This window comes from Rousettus aegyptiacus, unplaced genomic scaffold (genome assembly GCF_014176215.1).
Source record: "Rousettus aegyptiacus isolate mRouAeg1 unplaced genomic scaffold, mRouAeg1.p scaffold_m13_p_3, whole genome shotgun sequence".
NCBI lineage: Eukaryota > Metazoa > Chordata > Mammalia > Chiroptera > Pteropodidae > Rousettus > Rousettus aegyptiacus.
Window position 1 is genome coordinate 131,818,543 of NW_023416306.1, and position 23,274 is coordinate 131,841,816.

At 35.6% G+C, this 23,274-nt stretch overlaps 1 protein-coding gene across 8 annotated transcripts in view; it reads right to left on the minus strand.

Moving 5' to 3' along the window:
• Positions 1 to 23,274, minus strand: part of CSNK1G1 (casein kinase 1 gamma 1) — a 147,645-nt gene that overhangs the window by 52,574 nt on the left and 71,797 nt on the right. For all 8 annotated transcript variants that reach the window (XR_004950020.1, XM_016141087.2, XM_016141084.2 and 5 more), the window contains 2 exons: positions 20,485 to 20,525; positions 15,195 to 15,264 (listed from right to left, as the gene is read on the minus strand). Coding sequence is in view for 7 of the 8 variants with exons in the window: in XM_016141087.2 (XP_015996573.1) it covers positions 15,195 to 15,264; positions 20,485 to 20,525 (111 nt within the window). In the remaining variant the exon portion in view is untranslated. The remainder of the gene's footprint in view (positions 1 to 15,194; positions 15,265 to 20,484; positions 20,526 to 23,274) is intronic.

Here is a 23,274-nt window from a genome sequence, read left to right on the forward strand (position 1 = left end):
ATTAAGATCAGCCACATTTCAGGTGCTCAATAGGCACATGTGGCTTGTGGTTCAGCTCTGTAAAGAGTTATGAAAGATGTAAGCGAGGCTGGCTTATGTACAATAGAGCAGGAAAGAGATTCTATACTTGGTAATCTGCATGACCTTGACCAAGAAGTTCACAACTCTCCCTCCTCTAAACTATCCAGAACTACTGGACCTTTGCTTATTTTGTACCTGGAAAGCTTTCCTTACTCTTCTATTTGAACATGTCCAAGTAAACCATACCCTTTTTTGAAAGTTCGGCCTCGCAGTTCTCAGTAAAGCCTTTCCTGCTTCTAAATAATCAGAAACCATTTTTTCATTCAAAACTTCCAAATCATTTTATATGTATCTTTAAAATAATAACATTCCACTTTCTTAGTTTGTATTATAGTTACTTAGACAAATTAGTGAGCTCCTTGAGTGCAACACAACAATGCTTTACAATCAGTAAACATTAAATTTTCCTCCCAATGAGGTTCAAGTCTCCTAAAGGGCAGAGGCCATCTTATTATAAACCCCCTGGCCCTCAAATTAATCAGCATAGTACTATGGACACATAGAACTTATGGATGCTTACCATAAATTTGCTAGTGAAAACTTCATCTCCTTGTATTATGACTAAAGTAATTATTAATAAGAGAATGCTACAGGTTGGTAAGGAATGATAACTTAAAGCAATATGAAGTATAAAGAGGAAATGTAGGGAAAAGTTAAAAGTGTGTCAGACTGTTGAAAGCACAAAAGAATGCAGAGGTGTACAGAGCTGAAAAACTCTTACGTGGGTGGAATATAAATTACTTGCTTAGGAGTTGTGGAAAGATGATGACAATATAATTGGTCACAAATGTTAAAAATTCACTTTTTATTGGTTTTTGTCTTAAGCATGCTTATAGATGAGCTATATTCTACAAATATGAAAGAGCTTAGTTAGCAAGTAGATTACTATTTTAACAGTAGGTAAGCAGAGTTATCTATCTTCACGTGGTTTGTTACTGGAGCTTAAGGAATATATTCTCTCTCACCAATAACTGACAAACATCGAAAAGGAATTTGTTAAATTTTAATATAAGACAGTGGATATATGCTTCCACCTTCTTTGAACCCACAGGAATAAATCACTTCAATGATTCATCTCTTTCATTCCATACTATTCCATTGCTTGGGATGCTAAATGTTACCTTCCTTCTTAATGATTAGTCTTGCTAAACTATGAGTTAGGAAGGGTAATGACTGAGGGCTCTAGTTGGCCTTATGAAGATCACACTGAGCTTACTCTAGCCGTTAGTTTGGACTAAACCTTCTGACTTTGATCCTTAAACAAGCATTCTCTAAGAGTGATCATGAAGCCATGCTTAATGTCAGAAGAATGGCTGTAAGGATATGAAAGGAAGAGAAACATGCAGGTACATAGTAAGAGAGGTGTGAGTAAAGACAGAAAAGCATGACCTGGAATTAAAGGGAGAAAATAGCATCAAAACCCTGAGGGTGTGTGTTGATTATAAGCAAGCTGTCACTGACAGGCTTTAGTGACTAACCTTTTCTAAAACTTTGCCTGCATAAGCACTATAAAGTACCAGTTTTCTGGAACTAATTACAACTCGCCAGCCCAGTCCACTTACATATAAGTTACTTGAGTCTATTTCTGGAAACTAACCTGCTATTTTTCATGAAATTCCTTAAAAAAAAAAAATTCCAAGTAACAAATTTTGCCTTCACACTGAGCAAATATCTCTAGCAGTTCTGCACTTTACAAAACAATGCAATGAAAAAGTGTTAGTACTTTGTGTTACTGTGAGGTGTATGCAGGCCAAACAATTTCTATTAGAAACTCAAGACACTCTATTTGCAATTAAAGAAATTATTGGCCCAACATGTCTTTACCAGCAAAATGTTTAAAATAGAATTTTTCTCCCCAGGAGGGAGAGGGACAAATTTTATGTGTGTGATTAAAGGTAATTACTCTAAATGCCCCATGTGACTTAGAGCTATTTGCAAGTTTCAAGGGGCAGAGAAGGGCCGCATGGGGATTTGCTCTAACAGGTAAGCAAGTCTCTTCCAGCATTAATACGAACTTTTGTTGCTTATATTTCATTTTACCACAGAGTACCTTTATTAGCTATAATATGAGAAATGTCCCATTGCTCTAAACTATGGAAAATACACATAAAGGACACAGAGCCACAGAATTTATCCTAGTCCAGAAGTGCACTGAGTGTTGCGTTTCAGAAACATCAGTTCCTTTTCTGGCTAACTAGTGTAGCTTGTTAATAAAGGTTAAGGTCATGAAGTTTCACCCTTGGAAGAACGAATAGAAATTCATAGTACTAGCACCACTAAATTAGTTCCATTAAAGACTAGCAATTATTAGTACTGAGTATGTAAATCCCACCTTTCCAAACGCAGTAAATGAAACAACCCTTTCTATTTTTTCCTCACAAAATTAAGCATTACTCACAGACTGGAATTATGTTATAACATCAAGGGAAGCATTTAAATGTCCTTTAAAATGTTTTCTGGACAACAGTTGGGAGATTTGAAAATTTACAAACATGCAGATGCACTCTCTAAAAGGAAAAGATTACCACATCACACTTTTCATTGTCTAAAGTTTGTCTCATATATTATAAAGGCAGAGATGCTGTTGATATACCACTCTCAGGTTCTTGTTACTGACTCACCAACTTAAGCACACTTTTATATTTAGGTTCCGCTCCCCAAGGGGGACAACAGTGACGCTGGTGCAGCTCCTTCTGCAAAGAATACACAAAAGCTCAGATATTTTCAAACGTCCTCCTCACCCTTTACTCAGAGGACAGGATTTTACCTTTTTTGTTTTAGAATATGAGGCTTCTGCTGTTGCTCTAATATTTACTTATTTCAAATAGGCTACTCATGGGGAAAGAAGCAGATCTTCAGAGGGTGAAAGTTTGGTAGATGTGTTTTTAAACCTCAGTTCATCATTCCAGACTCCCACAAAGTATAAGATCTGCTTCTCAACACAGGCCTGAAGCAGGGTTTTCCCCTAAGATTATTCTTTTCTTTTTCCTAACAATTAGTTGCAAAAGAGGCAATTTTCTTTCTGAGAGCACTTATTGCTCTATGCCAGGGCACAACACAGTTGTTGCTTTTAGGCTCTACTCCCCCTTTTGAGAACCTCGAGATGTTGAATTATCTTAAGGAAAAATGTTTTGCTTTTTTTTTTTTTTTTTTTTTTGCAAGTGTAACATGAATAGAGAGAAAAGTAACGTCTGTAGGTTCCCCATTCTTTTGTTAACACTACCAACTGTTTTCTCCCAGTTCTTAAAGCCACATTGTTAGAGAAAGTGGCTCTCTGCTGAGTGGTGACATCCACATGATTCTTTATCTCCTTAATAAGGTACCTGGAACAGGACTGAAAGGCTGTTTCAATCTGAGTCAGTCAGTCTCTTTTCCAGGAACTTGCAATTTGGACACAGGGCTCCAGTCAATCTCCGCAAGTATTTAAATTAAGAAGGGCTACATGAAAGTCCTTTTCCCACCAAATATGAGAAGAAGCTGAGAAGGCTGGTAATGTGAAGAAAATGAAAAGGGCTAACAGAAACTGAGGCAAGAGATTTTATAACCCTAATCAGAAGGAGAGTCAAATAAAGTATCAGAATCTGGAAGAGCTGAACCAGGGAAGGAGTAATCGTCTTGGTTTCCAGAGGCTCCTTAAGTGCATTATTCTAACCTCTAGAGAGACCTATATATTTTCTTCCTTAGTTCCATGATATGTCCCTTTGGTGGCCTTCCAGTAAATCCTTCTTTGGGCCTAAGCTAATTGAAATAGATTCTGTTATTTGTAATCAAAATAGTGTTGACTAACACACACATAACTGCTCATCTTTCTCCTCTTCAACCATCATTTCCTTAACACTCACTGTGCGCAATACACTATATTAGATTCTTTAGAGAGGGAAGAAAAAACCAAAGATAAATAAGATACAGACTCTGCCCTTAGGGAGCTTACAGGTAGAAAACAAGAGAAGTAAATAGCAAACATGCTACTAGGTCAAGCCTTTCATAAAAATCAGTAAAACCAAGGAAGAATGTGATACGGAATGGCTTAAGAACCAAATATACTTACTCAAATTTAACAACATATGCTTGGCCAAAAAACGTTTAAGAAAATAAAAACACTACCATCAAAGATTTTGCTAATGTATACCTTACTGCATAAACTCTGCACCACTGTATATACTATAGGTATGCAGTACATTTTTAATGAACATGATCATATACACAAATCCAATTAGACTACACTGGGCAAAATAATAAACTTTTCAAGGTTAACTTTGATTATGTGTGATTTTCACTGTGTTTAACAGTTTCCTTAGAAACAGTCACCCTTGAAATCCTAGCATTTTAAGTAAGATACCTATACATTAGTAGATAGGTGTGATCTGTGACAGTTGGTAGTAGCTAGTTATTTGACTAATTATTAGCTTATCTCAGCAGCCAACCAAAACTAACATATGGTATTCTGAGAGGTATCTCAAGATTTTGAACTAGACTCAAATTAGGCTACCAAGTCCCTAAAATGACAGTGCCTCAATATGACAAACTACCACACAGATGGGTCCCAGTAACTTATTCTCTAACATTTTTATCTTACTATAATATTTTCAATATTTAATTATTTTTCAATCATAATATTCAACTTGACATTAAATTCATCGTACTTTAGTATCTCATCTCTCGAATCCATAATGAATAAAGCTAAAAGAACCTCAGCACTATTTGAAATAAAAATTTTTTCCTTTGGACAAGCTGCACATAGATAATTGCAAATCCCTTCTCTAGAGTTATTCTCTCTCTCTTTTTTTTTTAGAAAGCAGAGTAAAGCGATCTAGAGTGCTATCTTTCGAAACCATAACTATTACGAATAGAGCCAATAGTCAAGATGATGTAGTAGGTAGACACTGTGTTCACCTCCTCTCAAGATCAGATTAAAATTATAACTAAACTACAAAATCATCATCATTGGGAATTGCCTGAGGTCTGGCTGTACAGAAGTCCTACAACTAGGGATATACATAAGAGGCTACTTCAAGACTGGCAGGAGAGGCAAAGACATGAAGCAGGTTGGTCCCACAACTGTGTATAGTAGTTGAGAATCAGGAGGGATATCTTGGCTGCAGAGGTATCCCTGGAGGAACAAGAGGTCCTGGCCCCACACTGGGATTCCCGCCTAGGGTTCCAGGGCCAAGAAGAGAAGTCCCCATACCTATGACTGTGAAACCAGCGAAGGTTGTGGTTGAGTGAGACAGAGAGCTGCGGGAATCACAGCCATTCCTCTCAAAGGGTCTGTGCACACAGACTTACTTGCTGATGGGCTCACTTGCTCTGAGCTCCAGTGCTGGGGTAGTCGCTTGAAAAGCACGAGGGACATATGGAGAGGAACTTCAGGGCCAGGACTAAAGGGTCAGCTTTCTCCCAGGGAGAAGTGCTGGCAGAATCCACTTTTCCTTTGTTGAGTGCTCCCCCATCCCTGTGTGCAGATGAAGGTGAATGCCATATCTGAGTCTCCACTAACCTGGCTAACACAGGTCACCCTGCCAAGTCATTCTGAGACCCCACTCTTCCCAAGTTGTGGGCCCGCCCAAGCTACCTACAGTCGTTTTTCCATATAAATGGCCTGTCTTGGCTCATGCTGCAAGCTTTGCTAAAAATCTCTTAAAGGTTCACAAAACCCAAATAAGTAGCATCTGGCTTGGGGGTGGCCCATTCTGCTTGCTGAGCAGCTGCAAGCCCTGCACTAGCAGGAGCCAGTCTCAGTTTCCACCTCTAAACCCAGCATAGGTGCTGGCCATCTATGGACTGTTTGGTGATTCTTGCCAGGGGCCCTGAGAAGTGCACGGGCTGCGACTGAACTTGGCCTGCAGGAGGGTCCCTCCCATGAGGACCTAGCCAGAACATAATCTGGCTGCTTCCACAGATGACACACCCAAAGGGCAGACTGGGAAGGTACCAGAACCCTGCTTAAGTGAATCTTTTTCTATAGGGTCTGCACCTTACTGGGCAGTCCTCACAACCAATTACCCCAAGGGTCAATCCTTTCCACTGACATGCAAATAGTAACCAAGTCTCAACTACAACAGGAGGGCATACACACTAGAGACATATCTGGAGCACCCGGCTCAAGTGACCAGGGAAAACTACACCACTGGGCCCCACAGGATACTACATAAGGCTACGCTACTAAGACCAGGCGACTTAAGAACCCTACCTAATACTTAGAAACAAACACAGGGAGGCAGCCAAAATAGGAGGATAAAGAAACATGTCCCAAATGAAAGAATAGAACAAAACTTCAGAAAAAGAACTTAAAAAAATGGACAAAAGCAATCTACCAGATGCAGATGCTCAATGAACTTAGGGGAAGTAGATGAACTCAGTGAGAACTTTAACAAAGAGATAGGAAACATAAAAATGGAGACAGAAAACAAAACAAAAACAGTCAGGAATGAAGAATACAATAACTGAAATAAAAAATTCATTAGAGAGAATCAATAGCAGATTACATAAAGCAGAGGATCAAATCAGTGATTTAGAAGGAGGCTCAAATGAGTACAACTGTACTTCAACCTGACCGCATTCAGCTCCTTGGAAAGAAACAAAAACCTCCCTCAAGATCACAGATGTGATGGGTTCACCATAGCGGGAAATTCTGCTCTACTGACTCAGAGAAAAAAACTGGAAAATATCAAGTGACTATTGCTTGAGAATCCCTAAGAAATTCTACAAAAATTAAGCTGTTATTTCTTCATTCTGTTATCTTTTTAAAGCTATGAAAAATGTAAACAGAATATTTCTATTTCTGCAAGAAAGTTAGATCTTCAGTTTCAATGTAAAACAATACTGCCCTGTGTTTATATAGCACTTTTCCCTTAAGAATTCAAGGACTTTACAGACATTACCTCATTCAACACCAGCAGGGCTGCGAATTCGATAAGAAATGAAAGGTTTTCCTGATGTATGAATAAGGAAACTGAGGCACAGCACAGGCACATGCTTCACACTGGGTCACAGAGAAACACTTGGAAAAATTGGGCTAAACTTTTCTCCTTGCTCCAATTCTTGACTGTCTCTACGTATTCACACTGCCTGTAATTAGAGATGTCTAAATCTCCACAGCCCTCAAAATAAAATGTCAAGGCTGCGCATTTATACTAATTAAGATCAGTTTTCACCTGAATTTAGTGGTATGTCTCCTCTCTGGAAGAGGGATTTCTGAAAACTTATACATGGCAAGAAAGGATCCAGATTTCACTTTCTTGTACCAAGATCACTATTTTATCCTTTTAATCTTGTTCTGAAAACTCTCTACCCAACGGGTGACCGAAAAGTTTCTTCTAAATTTCTTAATCACTCCTAACTATTAGATATCTAAGTTGAGGCATGCTACTTGTACCCAACTACATTTGTCACATGACTCACTTCCATTTTAAGTAAAATCTCCATTTTTCCAGTATCTCTTTAGATGCTCCTTCTTTTAATTTTTTTGCGTACTGTTCCTATGTTTGCCCAGCTTGTTTACAATGTACTTCTCAGGAGTTCACAATATTATAGGAGTGTTTTGTCAACCTCACATTTTCTTATGATGTTTTTCTTCAGATCTATGCTTTATTCCTTTGTTGAAGCAGAACTAGGTTCTTGTTAACAGTTGTCTAGATTCGAAGCTCTTTTTCTGGTACCAACTGGCACCTCTTATCTTTTTTGATGACATATAAAATCATTCCCTCCCAGAAACTTCAAAATTGCAAAGCCCGATCAGCTCTATGAACACTTTCTTTATTCACAGCATAAAGGTTTGAGTGGGTGAAAACGGCTTGCATAGGGTAGCTCTAAGCTTCTCAGTTGTATGTATGGCGCATGTCTTTAACATAAATAAATAATTTACTTTGGAAAGAAATGTTTCAAAACCTAGATAGCCCAAGGACATAAAAGGTTTTGGAAGTAACAAAGGCAGCCTTCTAAGGCATGAAATTTGTGGGCATTATGTGAAACAGGAAATCCTACTCTTTCACTGGGGGGAAATTATGGGCCTTTGCTTCAATTAAGCATTTTTATGGCTATCTTATACCGCTCTATTATAATTAGGTATGGGATAATGGGTGGAAGGCCCCAGGCATCCACTGGGTATATGTATTTGTATATGTATACATATAGACAAAAATCTGTACAAAAACATGGGACAAACACATTCTTAGCTCCAGTTTGCCTACTGTGTGACCCTGTGTAAGTCAGTTAACTAAAATTTCCTGTGCTCGAAAATGGGAAAAATGAAATTATAAAATATCTACCAGGTACTTAAATTCACTTGCATTCTCTGCCCAATAAGATTTTGCCTGGGCTTTGATTCACTGTAGAATTTCAATAAGTATCTTCCTGATTTTTTTTTTTTTTTTTTTTTTTTTTTTGGTTGAGGATTAGCATCTTCTTTATAAGAGAGCCAAAGCAGAATGGTCATTCGCAGTTTAAAATAGCTGCTGGAAAGCCAGGACATGGCAGCTCTGGGTTCTATCAACTATGATATATTTATTCCTAGAGCCCTTGAGAATTTTTCTCAGATACATAGATAGGTAGGAGTGGAATTATGTGTTTAAACAGAGCAAGATGAGTTCCTCCACTACACTTAAAGGACCTCTCAATGCAATTAAGAAGGGTCCAGAAGCAAAGAGATCATTGTAGTGTCTGTTTATACTGTAGTTAGGCCTTTCCAAATGCCAAGTGAAGTGGTAGGAATTATTACTGTAACTTACTCTATTACTATTACTAAAAATGTCAAAGCTATTGTTCAAAACCACTGTTCCTAATAAAGTTAACTCTGAGAACAGTAATAGAACTTTATAGCTCCTTTTAGCTGAGTCAGAGGCCTCCACCGTATTTTATCTACTTATATTTTCTTTTTTGTATCTGAAGTCCTATTTTCTTGCCATTTGTTTACTCTCTACCTTTTTCCATTTGTTTTTGCCCTTGCCGACTCATTCCCTCTCTCCCACTCCCTTCTCCTGCCACTTCTGCTACATGTTTGGTTCTGATTTATTCATCTTTTATTTAATTACCAGACATATACTATACTAGGCCCTTTCATGTGGTTAGCCCATATCAAGCTATGAACTTTCATGTTCATAATGCCCCTCTCTTATGTTTAGGCCTCCGGGCTATTTAGGCCACTGGTTTTGCCTATCTCTGCCCCAAATCTGTCATCCACCAAATCCTGGTTCTGCGTGTTGGAATATAAGCAAAAGTGGGAGGTGTACTGGATAAAAGAGTTGTGACGTGAGAAATTTAAAAAATGACAATGTATATACTCTCCTCAGTAAAAAGACCCTGAGAACATATGGAAACCTAAAAACATTCCCATAACAGGAAAATAAGTCTGGGACTTGTGCATGGTGACTACAATTCAATTAACACTGATGACTGAAGAAAACGATCAGAAAATAAGAAAGATGGTTATAACTCACAGGGCGCTTTCATCTACTGATTGCAAGGCTTACAGCCTTTAATTACCATAATTAAATACTGCTGTTATTTCTTGTGAAGCTGGAACACTGTACCAAACAAGTACTGAAGATACCAGCAGGGCAAGCAAGTTCTAGGGAATCAGAGTCAATCTTTAAGTCCCTGACTCCTAATCTTATGTACTCAGAAACTATCTATAGAAACTACATCTGAAAAGTATAATTCTGCTCAATGCCAAAGCCCTTTGTGCTCTGAAAAATCAAAACACTGTGATGATATAAGAAGAAATGAAGCATAAATAAGACAAAACTGAAAAATGTATTTGGTTTAGTTATAGAGAAAATGTAAAACTTTGACTTTCCAACAGTGAAGAAAAGAATAATATTTTTTGCATAGTCATTATGTATATAGTTGCAGAGTTTCACATTTAAAAATAGCTTTTCTTTGTAAATTTGGAAATTCTCTAGCAATCTCAGGTTTAATAATTTGAACCATAATTTGCAAATAAAAACACACCATGTTCCTAGCCATCCAATTACATGAAACACTAGGTAAAGTTCCCATTTTGATTCACTGACCACTGGATGTTTGTTTTCCTAGGGTGATATTTATAATGTAATTAAAGTCTAAAATATAAGTTTGTCTTCTGAAACTAAGATATCAAGTATAATAAATATGTGTACAAGAATGTTTCTTGTACAGTAACATGTGGTCTTCAAGAGTTATTAAATATCTTATAGAGTTTAAATAGGTCTTAAAATAACATATTCTAACTTTTTACTCAGTGCACAAATCTCCCTCATAAATTCCAGAATGTGTTAACTGTTCAACTTCTGCCTGAAAACTACGCCCCTGCCCCAAGAAATAGGAAATCCTATTGCATAAGACAGCTTATTTCAGTTTACAATTTGCTTTTTTAGTTCCGATAAGGCGTTTGGAAACAAAGGAAACAAGGTATTGCACTGCTTTATTAGCATTTGTTGAACTTATACTTGAAGCTGTTAACACATGGCTGAGGATAAATGGGGATAGAAACAAGTTGCTTGGTGATGAAAGAGGTAAGAGAGAGACCAAAAATCCACTACTGCAGTCTTTTAAAAAATTAGTTGATACTGTAGAACAATGAATCCAAAATAATAATTTGTATTTTAAAAAGTAAAAAAATAATTAGTTATGATAATAATAAATGGTCAGGGCAAAAAATACAAATAATAAAAAAGTTAAAATGAAAACTTAAGAGTGCCACTGCTTTCCATTTCTAATCATACTCTCCAAAGGTAATCATTATTAATTTTTTTGTATGTCCATGCAGATACTTTCTATGCTCATGTGGACATATCTGTATTATATATGTATTTCTTGTTCTACACAAATATAATCACACTATACATTTTACAAATGTGTTCACTTAAAATTATATTAGGGTATCTTTCCATATTAGTATATAAGACTCTATTTTCTTTTTGATAGCAAATTATACATTATAAACATACCATCATTTATTATTCAGATGTATATTGATGACATTAGATTACTTCCACAGTATTCTAACTGTTGTACAAAGAAAAAAATTATCTTCTGTAATTTCTTTCAGTAATTTTTGTTCTAGAATCATTTGGAGTAATCTGAATCTATCATTTAATAGCTCTTTAAACATTTGAAAATCATCACATATCATATGGGGAATAAATGAGAGAACACATTAAAGATTTGAGTCGTAATACTCTGGTATCAGAAATCAAGAAGGGAAATGATTTCCTTGAAGAAAAAAATCTAATATCTGACAACATAAAATCGATGACTAAATTATGATCTATGAAGCTAATGGGATATTATACAATAATTAGCAACATGAAGACTATGTAGCATTACAACAAATAATGTTAAGTGAAAGAACACATGAGGCTGCATGTGAACTGAGATTAGCTATAAAATATGTCTGCATATTAAAAGGAGAGAAATATTCAAATGAGATGTAGCTGAGTTAGGGTAAAGTATGAATCATCATGTCCTTTCAAATGTCCTTTAATATTTTATAATTTTGTTTCTACAATAAATAAAAAATGAAAAAAAGATAGCTATTAGGAAGATCGAGATCCTCATTTTCAGTTTCAAGGCACTCAAGACCCCCTTTACTTTCTTCCCTGATTATCTGAGATTATCAACACTCATAGTAAATAACCAGGTCTTGAAATTCTTGATGGTAAAGGCACAGTCAGCAAACAAAGCTTGAAGTGTGACTGCCCACTGGAGAACAGAGTAGAACAGAAGAGAAAGAGTTAGAGATCAAACAAAGAAAAGAAGGGACAACTACAAAGAGGTCCAACTTAAATCAGATTCGTAATCATCCAGTGCTATAATTTTTGTTCTACCTCCACATGAGTAGAAAACTGTTATAAATTTCCAGATCAGATGGTGAGGGCAATACGAGGGTCAAAAACCCAAGGAAATGACTAAGACCTGGATACTTAAGGTCATACTCCCAAGCCAACACATAGGTTCCTATTTTAGGATTTCAAAGCCTCAAGTTCTGGTCACAATAGTAACAGCGGAATTCTTTAAATTCGTTATTACTCATTTTCCCAAAAAAATTTGATCCATTTATTTTATAAGCACCAATTAAATCCTTGAACAAACCTAAGTCACAATGGGCTTTGTTTTTTAAGGCATTCCTTGTCACGACACCCAATATTTTGCAAATCAGTGGCCTGTACTAAATAATGACAAGACAGAAAGCATTAGTGAGTAAAAATGACGATCACACAATTTGGGTTGTTGTTGCCTTTGGCATTAAAAGTTGTTTATTTACAATGCCACAACATCACCTTGGTTCTGAAGAGAGTACATGTGTGCTCTGGCTGCTCAAACATTAACTACCGATGAGTCACATTTGCAGCTGGGAAAACGGAAATACTTGTGCTTGTAAGTTAGGAACAAGCTGAAGTGTTCATGTTCACATTTTTAATGAAACATGGTGAAATCTTGTCTACTTTGTTGTCAACTGATCTATTTTCAAAATAAATTTCCTTTTTTGGTCACCCCCAGAGAATATTTTTATTAATAACTTGGCAAAAATATAAAAGGTATGCTCATCAAATCTTCCTAACTCCTGTCCATCACCAAAACACTTACTAACTGCCTACTTTGTGGAAGAACTATGTTGGGCCTTGAAGTGTGAGATACAAGGCTGAAGAAGGTACAAGCTTCATTCTCACGTTTATAATCTGGGGTGGGGGGATACGCAATTACTGTGAAAAATCATTCAGCAGAAAATCATCAGTAACAGAATCAGGATTGAAAAATATCCCGATATTTAATAATAACAGGATAAAATAACATGACATCTAAGAGGTTTAGGTGTTCTAAATCAATTATGTAACCACAAAATGCAAAAAGTCTTTGTTAATTGTAGCTTATATAAAAAACATGTAAAGATTTCAGCTGAGTAAAACTCCATAAAAGCATAAAAGTCAACTATGTAAAATGGCTGTTAAAATAGCTAATCTAAAGGAAATATTGTGTCCAGATGAAGGAAGATAATAATCCTACTGTCTCCATATCCAGAGTTATTGGTGCAGTTTTATGAGGTTCATTTTAAGAGAAACGAATGCTTTTGAGTTGTGTGTAACAGAGGGCTCAACGGTGCTCCATGGATGTATATGTGTGTGTGTGTGTGTGTGTGTACATCAAATTTTAGCTCCATGTGAAGAACAGTGAATTACCTTGAAGAGGGATACACTCTATGGCTAGTAGTAGTCAAGCAGACATGAAAGACCTGCAGTTAAGAAGCAATTCTCACACTGGGTAGAAATTTCTAACAGATCTCTAAAGCTCTTACTATCTTGGAAAATCTTGTGGCTATCTTGTTAGCTGCAGGCAAGAATATTAAGAAGATAACACCCAATACAGTTTCTTAAGAGCAGTGGACAATCTGCGAAAGCAGAAAAGGGGTCAAGAATAACCACTGAACTTCATGTAAGACCTAGAAAGCTTTGTAACTCTTAGATGATTGTCAGAAGAGGCACTGAGAGGTACACCAATGATGGCCAGCTTGCCTGAGTATGAGCCAATAGCTGGTTTGACCACTACAAAGGAGCCCTCCTATCCCCACTGCGACAGATGCAATAGTCTTAGAGATTCCAGTTTTTCCTTGCTGCCTTAAGTGAATGGTAATTTTTTAAAGTCAGCTTTCTTCCAATGCTCTACCTATTAAATCTTGTTTCCAGTGCATGGAGAAACTTCAAGAATCTGCAATGTTCTGTATTTGGTGACATTATGAACTAGCAGCACAGGCATTACTCCTACATTAACAGGTTCGTGAGATTTTGTGGCTCCATATTGAAAAGGGAACATTGGCCTGATTGGGTGGGTCTATCTGGAAGGGCTTAAAGAAGAAATCCTGCAAAATGGCCTGGTCATGTTCCTCTGGCCCACTCAAACTTCTATGATGGACTGGATCTAGCATGTTTTTACCTATGTTTTAGATGTGTGAGGCATGTACGAACATGTTTATCTTAAATAAGCTGTGATAATTATTACCCTGAAATTTATGAAACCAGGAACAACATAACAGTCAACTTTAAAGTTTAGTTCTGGAAAGACAAGCCTCAAGTAATACATATGTCCAATGAACTCAGCTACCAATCTTTAATCCTATGCCAGGAACACTCTATATTTAAGGATACAATCAATGAGCAAATATATACCGTGAGCAAGAATTCATGTTAGGTTCAATGAAAGACAATACCATCCTGGCCTCCCTTGGTTATGCCTATGGCTAATTATTGCCATGGTCAGAGTATAAAATAACTTGAATAATTAATATCCAGTGGCTCTTAAATAATTCTATATATTCTAGGAAGTGAAATTCAAATTCCTTCAATAGTACCTTCAGTAGTGGTACTTGAAATAAAAACCATGCTCACCCATTCACATAAAACCATCACACTGAAGAAAGCATAAACTAGAGGAACATCTACTAATGTAAAACAAAGAAACTAGCGCTGAAAGATTTCATCTCCTGCAAGAGGTATTTTACGGGCACAACCTCCCTATGGATGGTAATATTTGATTAGTCAAAATATTCTTCTGTAAGCCAGTAAGATATTTCAAAAATTAGAGCTTTTAGGTAAAAATTAGGTATGTTTTAAAAAATTGCAAACTTAATTTTTAAAAATCCTCAAAGGTCATAGGTATTATAAGCATACTGATATGCCTTCCAAATTAATGAGAATAATGGATAAAAATGATAGTGTTTTGGTATTTCAGAACATGTATTTTAGCATGTCTTTAAAACAGACATATAGTCTCAATATGGTAAAATATAGCTTACAAATTACCAACTCCTCCTCCTTTCTTTGGGTATACAGAAAGAAATGGAAAGAGAATGAATAAACTACCAAAAAAGCAAAACCCCCATACCATGTGTATTTCAGGTGGGTGAAAGCATCGAAAGGTTGGTTTGTAGGTACTGTAATGGCATCACAGGTCCCCAAAGCAGCTTGACTGCCCCTCCAGGAACCAGAAAGCAAGCAGCTTTTTAGTTGACTATATTTACCTATCCAGCGAGCAGGGGAGACATATGGTCTGGTAAAAGGGTAAAGTAGACCATAAAATTTGCTTATTTCAGGGCTTCTAGTAAGCTATATGTTAAGTAAATGGAGAAAACAGACTGGACTTACCTGCACTGCCAAGCTGTTTATAAAACCTGTACTCTAAATGAAGCTGTGGAGCACGTGATTTTATTGGTTCCTGAAACCCAAGAAGAGATATTGTGATCAGATTTAGAAAAATCCATTCCTAGGTTTTCAGAGTAAACCAGATATAAGAACACTTAATATTTTATAGATAACATACATATGTGATAGCACTTTCTTACCACAATTTCTCTCTGAAATGATGAAGCTAAATTACATACAATCCTTTCCATGGACAGTTAAGTAAAAATACTCTGCATGAGCCATCATTCAAGGATAGCTTCCTCATCATGAAGTATTCTCCGGAAATGTAGTCTCTCCTAGGAAACCAGATGCCAAACCTTTAAATTAAAAACCAGCATGTGTTTCCTCCTTGTTTTATTATGAATTTTGGGTGGCTATAGTTTTATTATTTTTAGAGAAATGATATATGTTCAGGAAGAAAATTTCAGATATGTGAAAATTAAGAAGAAACTAGAAATAATGTGAGATCCTATCATTTTAAAGAGAAACATTATTAACATTTTGGTGACTGTCCTTCCAAATATTTATATCCATATTTATATGTAATATAGACTTTAAATATTTTAAATAAATAAGATCATACTATATTTGCTGTTCTGTAATGTGCCTTTAAATTCAATAATGTGATGATAACATCTTTCCACAGCAGTAAGTAAAGCTGTATATTACTTGTAATGTTTGTAGTAGTCCCCTGTATGTACGTACACATGCGCCATAGTTTTTTGACATTTGTACTGTTTTCAGTTTTCAATATTATGAATAATACTGTAGGAAAATTCTTATGTATATTTAGTTTTACATTTAAGATAATTAGATAATAAGTAACTTTAATCAATATGATCAAGCTTGCAAAAACTGAGTTTTCTAAAGGCCCCAGACATAAAGAAGCAAAACAACCACACTTTGCTCTACACTAAACTTCAAGAATTGGCTGGTTAATTATTCTGAATTGACAGTGTATCAGGCAACTAGTTAAAAAGAAAATCAAACATTACCCTAAAAGATACATCTGCGTACTCATTAGCGGTGCTATTATCAAACACACAGAAAATAACAGATATTGGTGAGGATGTGGAGAAACTGGAATCCTTGTGCACTGCTGGTGAGAATGTAAAATGGTGCAGCTACTGTGAAAAACAGTATAGTAATTTCTTTAAAAAACATTTAAATTATCATATGACCCAGAAATTCCACCTTCCTATTCATAGCAGCATTATTCACAATAGTCAAAAGGTGGGAGCAACTCCAAAATTTATCAATAAATGAATGGATAAACAAAATGTGGGTGCATTTTGTTCCATATATTAGATGGATTATTATTTAGCTGTAACAAAGATATTCAGAGACATGCTACATGAACCTTGAAAACATGCTAAGTGAAAAAAGTCAGACACAAAAGGACAAAGAGTGCATCATTCTATTTATAGAATGGTCAAATTCATAGAGACATAAAGTTGAATGGTGGTTGCCAGGAGCTGGTAACAGAGAGGAATGGGGAGTTAGTGTTTAATGGGTATAGAATTTCAGTGGAAGATGATGAAAAAGTTCTGGAGGTGGGTGGTAATGGTTGCTTAACAATGCGAATGTACTTAATGCCACAGAACTGTACACTTAAAAATGGTTAAAAAGGTACTCTACATATCGATTCTTTATCAGATACATGATTTTCATATATTTTCTTGCATTTCATGTGTTGCCTTTTCACTCTGTTCAGAGTCCTTTGATGCACAGAAGTTTTTAATTTTGATAAAGTCCAATTTAATCTGTCTTTCCTTGCTTGTGCTTTTTGTGTCAAATCCAAAGTTATGAAGCTTTTCTCCTAAGTATTCTTCTAAGTGATTTATAGTTTTAGCTCATATGTTTAGATCTTTGATTCATTTTGAGTTAATTTTTGTATGTGATGTACAGTAAGGGTCCAACTTCATTGCATGGAGTTATCTAGTTTTCCCAATGCTGTATGTTCAAAAAACTGTCCTTTGCCCATTAAATGGTTTCTTGTCCTATTTTTAAGATAGGCTTAAAGGAGAGAGGAGACTCCATAGCTTCTCTTGATAACTCATACTGTTTAACAAATTTCCTGGTAGGAAGGTCTTTATATATAATTTAAATCCTCACTGCTGAAACTTAAGCCTATTTCTCTTATGTCCTCAATAACAGGATAAAATAGCTCTCTGATAACCTGTGAATACTAGGAGAGCTATCTTCAAATAAAACTATTCCATCATTTCTTAGATTCTTTTATTCAGGCAAAGTAATTTCAATTTCTTTAACCTCTCCTCACTGATCCTGTTTTTTTAGCTCACTGATCACCTTTAAGGCTCTTTCTGAACCCACTTGAAGTATTCTGCATTTTTCTTAAGATACAGGGTCCATAAATCACAGAATTCATAAATTTCCTTGAGGTTGTCTAGTCTATTCTTTTGCTTCTAAGTAGGTTTTGTCTAAATTGATTCACACAGACTGGAAAACAATAAGTCCTCACTTAATGTTATTCACAGGTTCTTGAAACTGTGGCAACACAATGTATTAATGAAACCAATTTTACCACAAGCAAACTAATATAAATGAGAGTTAAATTCCTACAGCAAGTCATCAACATGATAACGAAACGACACTGCATGAAAAGTTATCTAGGACCTGCTGTATTTCATATCCCCCTAAGGGGGATTATACTATAAAGTCACTTCCTTATTTATTTAGCTCTTCAGAGAAGGATCACTCTTGAGTCTCCATTTGGTTCCACAATATCACCATTAAAGCAGGCCATTATAGGATTTGTCCTTTAGCAAAATCACTAATAATTCACAAGGAATCAAACAGGAACAGTAATGACAAATTAATATGAAACCAGACAGAGGTTGATCTAAACACTAGAAAAAGGAGTGTTCTTTCTGGAGAAATAGCCTTTGGATTCTGACAAACCACAAGGGACAACAGATCCTTCTTTGAACATAATATTCTCAAAATTTCACCCTGGGAATATTTATAAGAAATATTTGATCTGATCTTGGGTAACTAAGTTAGCAGAATAAAAAAAGTAAAAACTCTTTAGAGTTATAAGGCTGAAAGTGGGCACAGACATCACATATGTTCAGACGTGAGGGCTTTTTATCACAGATGGAAGGACTTATACCCTTCAGCACATAGTTTGTAGCCTGCTCAGCCAACTAGAGCTTCAAGGTGCTCTTTTGGAAACACTATAAATAAAGGACATTGCAAATAGTCTATAGCTTGTGGAAGGCAACAAGATTAACAGCATGGAGAGAATTTTTACTTTTATTTTTTACAACTGTTAGAAAATCTCTCTTAAAAAGAACCCTAGCAATCTCAATGAGGGTAAAGGAGGGGCTCATTACACTATTTTGTTTATACTGTATATGATTTTTTTAAAAAGGTTCTTAGATATCCAAGAAACAAGAGCCCACAATGAAGGTCCAAACAAAGTAGAATTGAAACAGTACCAGCAGGGATTCCTTGTATTTCCATGCCAGATGCTGATTACATTTCTATAGAGGCCTGGCTATTTGCCAGAATCACAGATATTCTGAAACACACATGCCTGTCTGAAACCCTAAACCGACAACAGATGGCTACCTTGTAGGACTGTAATGCGTAAGGCCAATTTTGCTGTTGCAATGGAAAGAGCTCAATTACTGCCCTTATATCTCCCACGGAGAATAGAGACCAAGAGCAAAAGAAAAGAGGTCTATAGACAAGATTGCTATCCTCTAAAAAGCCTTTATTTAAGATTTATTTGAAAGGGAAATGAGGTACTGAGATACACCATACAAGATAACATACAATATAGTTTTAGGTTTAACTCTTGGCAATACAAAATAGGATAATAATTCAATAAAATGTAAGTGAAATGCAATGGTCAGTCATGTCAACAATACTTAATGTAAGTGTATCTAAATAGATTGACTAGTATGAATCTGGAACGAAAAATCTAGATATAAGAATTGCCTGAACAGAAAGCTTCAAAAGAAGTCTTGATAAATAAAGAAACAATAACAAATACACAGTATCGAGGCAATATTTTAAAGTGTTTTAGGGGCTGTTTCTTCCTCTCACTAGTCCCATAGAATCAAAATTATTCCAATTTACCAAAATAGTGAAACAGAAAAAGCAAAAAAGCATATGAACTAGAAAACACTTTTACGGAATAATCAAATGTTAATCTTTTGATAATCAATCTAAGAAAATATCTGGCCTGCATTTTTACATGTATTTCACCTCTGCTTGCTTCCCTTCCTCCAACAAGAGTTTTAAGCTAACAAACAAAACACTTGATTTCCTAGAAGCCACCTGCTCTAAGCCCTGTTCATGTCCAGTTCTTCAGCAGACAACTCTAACTCCTCCACAAACTGACAAACTGAACGAGAGAATGGGAGCAAACCACAGAGCAGGTATGGATGTGGTAAGCCCCAATTCATTAGAAAAAACAGCATTCAATTGTCACAAGATACATTCTTCAACCCTTAACTCTTTTGGCTTCCAACTAACAAAGCCCAAAATTATCTGAAAATCCTGAGAAACTTACTATGATTTAGTAGAACCTTTAATCAGTTTCATAGAAACTAGTCACATGAAACATTCTCTATGACTAGAAATGGCTGTTTATTAACCTTATACATAAGATAAAAAACTGTTTCTTCTAAAATTGTTAATCCTCAAAAAAATGTAATTATTCTTTTTTAATAGGATGCTTTTTTCAATGACTAGATTAATTATTCATAAGATTAATACAGACAAAAGCAATTAAATGCCGCTCCAAAGGACCGTGTGATGTGTTTTTCATACTTGGCAGTTTTTTAAGGCAATGATGAGATTTGGTCCTGTACTAAGTATATTAATAAATACCTTACATTTAAAAAATGCATCAGTCATATTCAAGAAAAATGATACAATTTTCAAATGATTTTCTTTTAAAATAGCACTGTGAAAGGTACAAAGTTCATAGAAATTACTAGTCTTCCAGTGATTTTTTTTCTTCCAGCTTTTTTTTATTAATCATTTTTTGATTCATCATTGCTAACCTATAGTTAGCATCATCTAATGCCATGTAGTACACAAGGGAATCACGACTGTAACACTATATATATAGTTGAAGGAAAATGACCATGTGTGATCATATGCAAAAGAATTAAACATTAGTATTTTTGTAAATGCTCACAACTATTTCCTGTCAAAAGATATGTGAGGGGTGAGAGCACAAAATATAATTACCACAAATATAGATTCTACTCACCAGTTTGATAGCTACATATTCATTGGTGTAGAGATTTTTACCTAGGGGAAAAACAAATATTTATGTTTTAGTGACATTTATTCTGAGAGATGCAAAGCAAAATCTTAGCTCACAGGGTCATGAGAAAGGTCACATTCCCAATGCTATTCACATATATGAAACATGATTTATAAGTGAAAAGCTAAATGGAGATAATGAGACCCAGCAATACAAGAACAAAAACAGCTTGAGAATTTGGAAATTTAAGTTAGGCACGAGAAGTTTTTTAAAAAGAAAACAAATCTCTTTTTCTCACACATATGCACATTATTATTTAATATTTCCTAACTATTAAGCTATAAGGCAAACCAAGAAGAAAAAATGCCAGAATCTAAAAGATACAAAGATTTTAACTCTTGGCACAACAAGCACAAACCTTCATTTTTCTAACTCACTGACAAGTGGATATTTTATATTTTTGTCATGGTATTTAGTGTCAACTTTAGTTGGGATAAAAGACAGTGTGAAACAAAACCAATTATTTCACCACTCACCTTTTGGAAAACTTATTTATTTAATGTAATTAAATGATTCTCATAGCTTTTCTGACTCTTCATCAGAAACTCTAGCTCTGTATCTTTAACTGTGTGCAGTGTGCAGGAAGGAAACAGATCTCCACCTGGACAACACTTAAACATCTCAACGTTCTTTCTGAAATAATGATTTTTCTTCTCAACTTCTTTACATGTATAAATGGAATCGATATTCTCCTAAACATCTAGAGCAAGAACGTACGAGTGAGGATGAGTATGAGGGCAACAGCTATCACTTACTGAGCCCATAAAACACGCTGAGTATTTCACCTCCCCACCACCATTGATTCTTGGAGGCTTTAATTTCTACTGTTTAGTATATAACATATAGGTTAGCCACTACACTGGATTTCACATTGCTTCTTACATATTTGTCCCATCTTAGTCAGCTAGATAGACTATAAATATCTTGAGGGCAGAGATTTTATCTAATAGTTCCGTCAATGCCTTAGAGTGCTTAAGACTATACTCTGCATATCTCGGACACCCAAAACCGTAACTGATTAAAAGTTACTGGTATGTATGATTACTTTTTAAATAATACATAGAGGTTAAAGTTATACTTATATATATACATATACACACACATATATGTACATAGCTGAATATATATATGCATGGAAAGGATATAAAGTTGTATACTGAGGTATTAAAAAGATTCTTAGTATTTTGATTTTTATATAATATAGTTTTTATAATAATAAAAAAAAAAACAACCCACTTCATCTGGGAACAAAAGCTGCCTGCAATTTAAGTTCTTATTTTCACCAAGCTCTAGACATCAAATGACCCTTTGCAAACTGCACAATTATACTATTAATACTGCCATCAGGTTGCTGAGTGCCTTTATGAGTTGACAGGTACACTAATTTAAGAATTACTTTTGTCTGCAAATAAAATAATAAAGACGACTCACACGATGCCAAATACCTAAGAAACCATTATAAGATGATAGGCACTTTTTCTCTATACATTAATTACATTAATCCTCTGAAAGTTAATTTCTGTTTCTGATTAATGCCACCACAAAAAATTTTTTAAAAATTTGAGGCAACCGTGGAAAGGATACTAATAACTGCAAGAGGAAAGATGAGGTAGTAACAGCCAACTCCCAGGCAGATTAAAACTACAACTTGGCCACAGACTTCTTCCATAACAGATAAAATGTTGCGTAAAGATTTTTCAGAAGAGCCCTTCCTGACTCTGTATAAACACTGTTATTGTGACCTAACATCAATTTCAGCACAGGGCTGACCCTAAGACCTTAATATTGCTTAAAGGAAAACAGTCAAGTTTAAAATTATAAATATGTTTAGGGGTCTTTCTAAATTGAATACTCCCACCCCAGTTTTAGGAGGAATAAGAATTACTAGGGGTAGGGAAGTAGTGTAGTAAACAGATAATAAACCTGGATTCTGATCCGTGAGCAAGAAAAGAGAGAAGGTAATTTCGAGAGTCTTAGGAAAAAAATTCTTATCTTTCTTCCCCCCAGAGTCTTAAAAAATGAGTAGAATTTTAGATTATGAAAGGGAGAAAGGCATCTCAGAGAGAAGAAGCTGCATGAGCAAACAAAAAATGAGAAAGTAGATGGTGTAAGCTGAGAATTTTGGGTGGTTTGGAGGATAGATGGATCATAAGCTCTATCATGAGGATCAAGAAGATGTAGAGATGGACAAGGAGTAGTTAGGGCAACAAAGGAGACTAGAAAAGTAAGGTTGAGTTCTCATTAGGAAAGCCCTCAATGTCAACTTAAAGTTTAAAATGAGTTGAGTAGTGACATGATAAGATCTATGATTTTGAAAAACCATTTGTAAGGAAGTATAAAAGATAAACTCGAAAAATAAGATATGAGAGGTAAGGGAAAACATTTGAATACTTATTACCCAGCACATACAGATATCAGACATCTAAGATGAGTGACACTCAGTTCTCCCCCTTCAGAGACTGTATTCTAGCTTCTCAAACAGGGCCTTGTGGCAGAAAGTTAAATAAATCACATATGCGATGAGTGTTAAAAGAGAAATATGAACAAGTCAGTAGAGAAGCTTGGATGAGTATTTGGGTACAAGTGGCATGCGAGGTGAGCCTTGAAGGACAGAGAAAATAAAGGAAATTTCTCACACAAAAAAGTACTATTTTGAACAGTGAGGTGGAGACATGACAGAAAATGAACAGAACGTGATATACTGAGAGTGGACCAATACAAACAGAGCACAAA